The sequence below is a fragment of the Arvicanthis niloticus genome, chromosome 21 (genome assembly GCF_011762505.2).
Source record: "Arvicanthis niloticus isolate mArvNil1 chromosome 21, mArvNil1.pat.X, whole genome shotgun sequence".
NCBI lineage: Eukaryota > Metazoa > Chordata > Mammalia > Rodentia > Muridae > Arvicanthis > Arvicanthis niloticus.
This window is the reverse complement of record NC_047678.1, coordinates 1,621,080-1,628,822: the sequence shown is the minus strand read 5'-3', so window position 1 is coordinate 1,628,822 and position 7,743 is coordinate 1,621,080. Positions and strand designations below refer to the sequence as shown.

The window sequence follows — 7,743 nt, the reverse complement described above, 5'->3', positions numbered from 1 at the left end:
CTAGGTACCCAATGAATTATTCCCATTCATGTCTGTCAAGGCAAACAAATTTCCTTTTTTACCTTGATACTTTATACAGACATGTTCTTTTCATTATTAGCATCTGGCTTGTGACTGACTATGGGATTCTCTTCCTACTTACCTTCCTTTGTATATATTAGTTATGTTCTGGGCTCTTACACATACTTCTGGAACAAAACAAGCACTTTGTTTAGAGACAGTCAGTCTCTTACTGTGTAGCCCTGCATGACCTTGAACTCAACGTGTAGGCCAAGGTGCCTCAGACCCATAGAGCTCTACCTGCCCTTGCCTCTTGACTGCTAGAATGAATACGTGGACCACCATACATGGCCTTCTAGTGAATTACCATTTTTACTACACATTTTTATGTGTATTCACTGAGATTCTTTTGAGATCCAAGTAATGCACTCTTTCAATTGAAAAACAAGTGATTTATATCAAATTAATCTGTTAATAACACAAAACTAGCAATCATTCCCTACAAGCCTGGCTGTCTTTTTGTTATATGGTGGAGGTGGAATGGCTGCTGGTGGTTGTACTGAGATTCTACTGGGCTACATACACTCCTTGCCCAATGAGTTTCTCTTACTCTTACAAATTAATGTAGAACCCCCTGTCTTTTCAGCTGCTGGTTTTCAAGGTACTGTGTGTCCACTTGCATAGATCCCCTTATTCATCTGTATCCTGCTGCTGCTTCAGTTCAGCCTTCCTTCCTTTCTTGGGTTATTACAGAACCTTCTGACTCTGGCCTAGTAACTTTAACTTGGGTCTTGCAAGCTTTCAAATACAACTAATGTTATCTTAAAATGGAATTTGTATTGTAAGCCTGCACTCCTTAAATCTTTGTTTCTAAAGCACTTTCAAAGTGATACTTAAGTTAGTCATGGCAACCAGCCTTCTTTGAACTACTCCTGTCTTTTTGCCAAACCATGCTATTCATCTGTTCCCCTCTCTCTGCCTGAGTATGCTCTACCAGCTGTTGACTGAGAGTTTTCTTCTGTTGATCTGTTGCTTTTAACAGTAATAGCTAATGAAGTTTCAACGTAGAAACCACAACCACAAAGATTTCTGGTAGAGAAATATTAAGAAATGATCAACCGTCAATCCATTTGTGATACACAGTGAACGGAAATAGTAATCTGGAAGTGAGGACACTAGACATTCTAGTTTCTTAGACACGTTCCTTCATTAAACTTGGATTTATAAAATGAATACACCTAGCAACTTCAAAATTTTAAATTTGGAGTTAAATCTCATGCCAGCAATTCTTCCAAAGAGCCATTCTGTAATATACAAGAAGAACAATAACAAACAATAACAAAGCAGACAACCCCAAACTGATGTTTTGGAAAGGAGCCCATTTTGAAAGTTAACATGTCATTGGATAAATGCAGACACCTGGTATTAAATTTCTAGCATATTTAGGAGGAACCAGTAAAGTCTGATTTATTTCTAGATTAAAATGTACTCTGGGGGAATGAGCAATGTGAATCTGTGGCTGATAATGCAGAAGCTTGCCTGAGAAGTGATTTTGAAAAAGACTAGCACAAAAGGAAAGGCACACAAATTTAAAGAAGTCTTTATTCTGCAGAGAATGTAATAGTAAACACTATTTTGTTTCATATGCGTGCTTTCCTTTTTAAAATGGAATGTGTTTGTAGATGGAATGATCCAGTAATGAGAAAATTGTACTGCCCTAAGTGACGGGGTTGTAAAGATCTGTATCAACAATAGGTACTTTTAATGTGAGCTCTTGGTTCTTATTGGACAGTCAATATTCCTAGGTATGTCAAACAGTATGCATTCACTATTCGTTAGTGGGTCCATCTTTAATAGTGTTAGGGAAATGGTAAATATACAGTCTATTCTTAGAAAACTTACATCCTGTGGTGAAACAGAGACAGTAGCACAAACTTTAATTCCAGACAATAAATGTAGCAAAACCTTACCATACCCCAACCATTGGTATATATGGTAATTATGGTCGATGTTACATTAAATAATCTAGAAGTGGTAGAAAATAAGTCGGTCTTGATAGGTGTTTATAAACTTAGTAAGGAAGAAAACTTAGTGTTAGGGGTAAATTAACATGGAGTAGGTTATGAAGAAAAAAAGTACCCCAGGATTTGAAGGAATTAGACATTACCAGTTCTTATTCACTCAACACTGTTGAACCCGTCTATCATTAGCTTTTACCTGAAATGGCAATGAGGTCGTTTCTAAGTTTGCAAAAGGGTGGAAAGACATTTGTTTTAGTGTTGAGTAGATTATTTTTACTTGTGCATACATTAGGGTGTGCAGAAGAATAAAGGCAGTTGTAAGGAGGAAGAGTTAAGCAAGACTGATGGAAAATGCTAACAGCCTATCTATAAAATACGTGCATCTCTGACAATTCCATCAAGGAGTGAAATGTTCTGCTGATCTGAGAAAGCACAGTCGATATTTGTGTTGAACATAGATTAAAAATGTATTCCCCTCTTTTCAGCGTTTTCCCAGACTCAATAACGAAGCCACCCAGTTCCAGTCTGGGGACACAGGAAGAGCTTCCAGCACAAGGGTTTAGCAGAAGGTACTAGATACCCGTGGATGCCAACACCGGTCTTTCCTATATGATCTTAGCACAAAGACTAACGACTCCCACTTTCATCTGTGGAAAATAAACCCCAAAACTGGACTCTATCCGTGTTAAGAGGAGCTTTTGTATATTTAAGCTTGCACGACGAAGCTTTGACATCCATTGTTCCTTCAGACTGTAAACAATGGCTCAAAGCCGTCTCAAAAGACAACCTACTTTCCGGATAGTCCGGTTGCCCACCAGAGCGTAAGAAGAGGGCTGCAGACATCACGCCTCTCCTTTGCAGGCGGCGTCTGCTTTCAATAGTGATTCTGGGTCCGGCTGCCTGCGCCGTGGTACAGATGGATTCGGAGGTCCGGAGGCTAGACCGGCCGCTGCGAGGAGCCGCTCTGGCTCTTCCTCCGCTCTCTATGGTCGGGAGCGCGAGCCCCTCCTCTTCCCGGAACGAGCACTCTTCCTTGACGCACGCGCAGCGCCAAGAGAGAGTTCCGTTTCCGGTCTGGTGGTTTTCGATTTTTGGCGTTCAGTAGTCGCGGTTGGTGGGCAACAACTGAGCCAAGATGTTGCGGAATCTGCTGGTAGGTAGCTTTGGGGGTTTGGCTGGTACTGGAGTGTCGGGGCGGAGGGTCAGGTACCCTGACAGAAAGCCCCGCTGGGAATGGGGCAGAAGACAGCAGCCGGAGTCACCTTGGCCGCTCGTCCTTTTCTCTGACCTTCCGACCACTCGCCCCCAGCTACTTCTGAATAATCGTAGAGGGAAGAGCAGGATCACATTTGGTTCCTAGTCATTACAGCTTGCTGTTGCTTATTGCGAAGATTGTAGTTCTGATGTAGGCTCCAGTGGGGAAGATGTCGGACACCTGGATACACTAGGCAGAAGGTGGCTTTCTGTTGTCATTTGTTTTGTACCATAGTGGAAAGAGAAACATTTACATGATTCTTACCTGATTCAGAAGTAAGCTAAAGGACTAAATTATAAAATTTTAGGTGGGATTTACTTGGTTTATGACTGAAATGTAATGAATTGCCTTTAATACTTAGTGAATATTTCTCCAAAATTTAAAAAGGTGTGGCCTGATTTTATTTTGTAATTATTTAACAAAACTTTATTAATGTACCAATACCGTTTAGAAAGTGGAGTGCATATTTATTTGACTTAAACAAGACTTACACCCCAGTATTTTTTTTTTTTTTCTTAGATGGCTAGGAGTGTTCTAGCAATGTGCCCTCCACTGCAAAGTAATTTCTCAGTGCCTTGGCTATCCTGGAACTAGCTTTGTAGACTGCCCTAGCTTCTGTCTCCCTAGTGCTGGGATTCAAGTATTTATCTTTCTGTATATCAGTATGTTTTGTTCAGTGAGTATAAAGTACTACTGATTAACTTCAGGCACCGGATTATATAGCTCATGGTTCTGAAGACTTTGGAATGTAACATGAAGCACCGTGCAGAGACTAGACAACATCTGAAAATCTGGATGCTAGTCTTGGACTTTATTACTGACAAGTTCAGTAATGGTCTAAATCTCAGCTTCCTTTCACAGCATGAAGAGTTGGAAGTTGCTTTTGCAGGTTTCTTTAGACTCTAAGTCTTGTTCGATGTATGTGGATTTTCTGTTTCAGGCCCTTCGTCAGATTGCCCAGAGGACCATCAGCACCACTTCACGAAGGCATTTTGAAAACAAAGTTCCAGAGAAACAAAAGCTGTTTCAGGTACTGCAGTATTCTAGGTGATTGTTATTGTAATAGAGCTGAGAAGGTGGAGTAAATCCAGAGGATCTGCTTCTTAGAGGCTCTCAAGTATTTTTTGTGCATAAGTAAGAATATTTGCTGTGTTTAAGAGGTGCTCAGGTGGGAAAAAATGCAGAGGTCAGTGATTTTTTGTGCGTGTGTGTGTGAAGAATTTATGATGAACTGGTAGTCTTTGGGGAATAAGTACATAAACCATAAAAAAGGTTCAGAAACAAAAAATAAGCAGAAATTCAGTAGATGTTACAGGGTATAGCATACCTGCAGGGAAGAGTACAGTAAGTAATCTTAAATGGGGGAGGCTTCTAAGGAAACATCAAAAGTCCCTGGAGAAAAACCAAGACCTAAAAATACACGGATTTATCGCTGAAGGAAAAGAGACAGATAAGCAGCTTAAGTATGGTTGTGTCACTGGTATTCAAAGGATTACAGATCTGTAAGAAATGCAGATTAATCTCACGGTAGCTGTCAGGGCACGAGATGATGATGCCTGTGGAATGCACGGGCATTGCAGTTCTGACTGACTCTTAGCATAGTATTCTGCTCCTTCTGCCCTAACTTCTACATTCTACCTAGTGGATTGGGAAGCTGCAGACGTTTGGAATATGACATTTTATGGGAGCCAGAATATGATTTCTCTGTGTATCTAGATGGAGAACCACTGCTGGTCCCTTCGTACTATTGGAGCAGAAGTCCTGCTGTTTGATGTTGCCTTCAAAGCTATGAAGCCCCTTTCTGGACACAATTTTTTTTTATATACCAGCTTAACCATGTCAGTGTCACCAAGAAATGGTTGTGACCTTGTCATTATCTTTTCAGTTTTGTAGATTTAAGGCTATTTTACCATAACTGTAAATGTTCTTAGAATCAGAAAAAGCTTCTTGTTGGAACAGCTATTGGGACAGAGTCTTCTCAAAGCAAACAGATATGAATGGTAACCCCACTTCTTGCAATCTAAGTAGAAAGATTTAAAATAGATTATGTTTGCCAAGTATGGGAGAAAGATAGCATCAGTCACAGGCTTTCTTACAGGTTGAGCAGTGGTGTATTAGGAACAGAAGTTTAGCTGGCACTGGAAATACTGTAAACAAATCTATCACTTAAGAAGCCTTCACGCTGGGCTTTGGTGGTGCACGCCTTTAATCCCAGCACTTGGGAGGCAGAGTTGGGTGGATTTCTGAATTCGAGGCCAGCCTGGTCTACAGAGTGAGTTACAGGACAGCCAGGGCTACACAGAGAAACCCTATCTTGGGGGGGGTGGGGGGGAGGGAACCCTCACTCAGACACTTCTATACACTTCCTGAATGAGTATAAGGAAATTGAAAAAAGGATTTTTAACCCAACCTATAAATTATTGGAAGATTGACTAATGTAGTTCAGACTTCTTTTCACCCAACAGAATGCTATGTAGCTACTGAAGAGAGAATTAAATGTACTAAAACTGTTCTTTAAAGTAGTGTGTAACATCATTACATAGCATTTTGTATATTAAATATGTATAACTTAAAAGAATTGGTAAATAGTAAGCATTAAAAATAGAGATGTATGCCATAACTTTTAATGGGTGGTATGTTTGGACAAAGGCCCTATACATTAGACTAGTTATCCTTTATAAGTAATTAGATTGGGTATGATTTTTGTTTTATTGTGATGTATAATTTTTCCCTATGCAAAATTTCAAGTAGTAAAGTATTATATATGCTGCGTACAAATAAGATTCTTAAGTAGATATAAGATGATAGACTAGAGTTATAAATCAGCCTCTGCCCCTGATTTGATAAGGGAAAAAAAAATCTTCCTGGGGATTGACTTGTTGAGTTCAAGGATTTTACTTGCTGCTGCTCTGGTTTGTATCATCTCAAAAAGACCTCTTTAGGTCTCAAATTAGCTTGAAAACAATGTTGTCCTTTATAAGTTTGTAAATTTAAGGTAGTAGTAGAGAAAGAATAAAAATTGGAAGCCTCTTAAATTATTTAAATTCTGGAAGTATATGTAGCTGTTGGTTTTATATGAATAATTAATATCCTGACTCTTAACTGGAAACAAGTGACACACGTATCAATGTCTTTGTTTTTTTGTTTGTTTGTTTGTTTTAACCAGGAGGATAATGGGATGCCAGTTCATCTGAAAGGCGGGGCATCTGATGCCCTCCTCTACAGAGCCACAATGGCTCTGACAGTTGGTGGTAAGACATCGTTTTAATGTTTACAAGTCACAAGTAGCTGTGACAGCTTTCTTGCTTTTGATGTGACATGTTTATTGCAGTCTGTATACCATCTCTCTGCACCTCAGATGAGCAGTTGGGGGGCAGTTCAAACAAACTGAACATTTGACCATTAAGCAGGTTTGACAAGCAGGTTTGCGGTTAACAGAGCTAGTTTTCTATGTTCCACTAGTTGTTCTCAACCCCCCGAATCCCAAACATTCACACTCTAATAATAGGGGGTTGAAAAAACAGTTTGTGTTCCTTATTATATTGAAGGATATTGTTCTGCTATATCTACATTTTTAAAATAGAAATGATGAAATTATGTTTCAAATTGTTTGATCACAGATGTGTATGTGTGTTCCCACTAGAAATCCAACCCATAGACTTAGGCATTAGATGCAAACACTGTACCTTTGCTGTATTCCCACCCATTAAGCTTAACAGCAACTTTGCCTTTAACGTTTGAGCTGAACTAAAAAAAAGTGTGTGTACTGAAACCAGAAGTCTTAATAAGCTCTTTCTTCGTGTGTTTCTCAGGAACAGTGTATGCCATCTATCTGTTAGCTATGGCTGCATTTCCCAAGAAGCAGAACTGACGTCATCATCCCAGCTGTCACATGGTTCAGTTTCAGTCAATGCTCGATGGACCAAGAATCTGATGAGTAACTGAGCTCTTCTTTGGGGATCAATATTTATTGATGTGTATTAACTGCCACCAATAAAGCAGTCCTTAACCATTTTTTGTCTCCCTTTTCACTTGAGAATAAATTATTGGTAATACAGTTTTGGGTCAGCAGTTGGCAAATCTTAGATAAGAAAAAATTCTAAAAGTTCTTTGCAAATTTATCTAAAGCACCAAAATATTATCATAATATTTAAGCAAATTTTACTTTTAGCAGCTAGGAATATTTAGTAGATGGTCTTTAACACCATCTGAGCTTAACCATTGAAAGGATGGTACTTTGCTGTCTATTCAGTGCCTTAAGGGCCTGGATGCAGTTCTGGGCGCTGCTCACGTGGAAGTGGGTTTTGCTGGCTCTTACTCCATTTTCTGTGCTGAAGTGTTGGCTGAGTTCTGTCTCAGAATTAGGACTTACTAGGCTGCAAAACAACTGAGTGCTTTTTCTACATTCAGAATGGGTTTTAAATGATTTTATTCTAATCCTTAGCATAAAGCTTAAGAAACTTAATT

The 7,743-nt window shown here is 39.4% G+C and overlaps 1 protein-coding gene across 1 annotated transcript; it reads left to right on the top strand.

The window, feature by feature from the left end:
- Window positions 1-2,506: 2,506 nt before the first annotated feature.
- Window positions 2,507-7,290, top strand: Cox7a2 (cytochrome c oxidase subunit 7A2). The gene is made up of 4 exons (XM_034483653.2): window positions 2,507-3,174; window positions 4,217-4,306; window positions 6,443-6,527; window positions 7,089-7,290. Exons 1-4 carry the CDS (start codon window positions 3,157-3,159, stop codon window positions 7,145-7,147), a joined length of 252 nt encoding a protein of 83 aa, XP_034339544.1. The 5' UTR covers window positions 2,507-3,156; the 3' UTR covers window positions 7,148-7,290.
- Window positions 7,291-7,743: the final 453 nt, after the last annotated feature.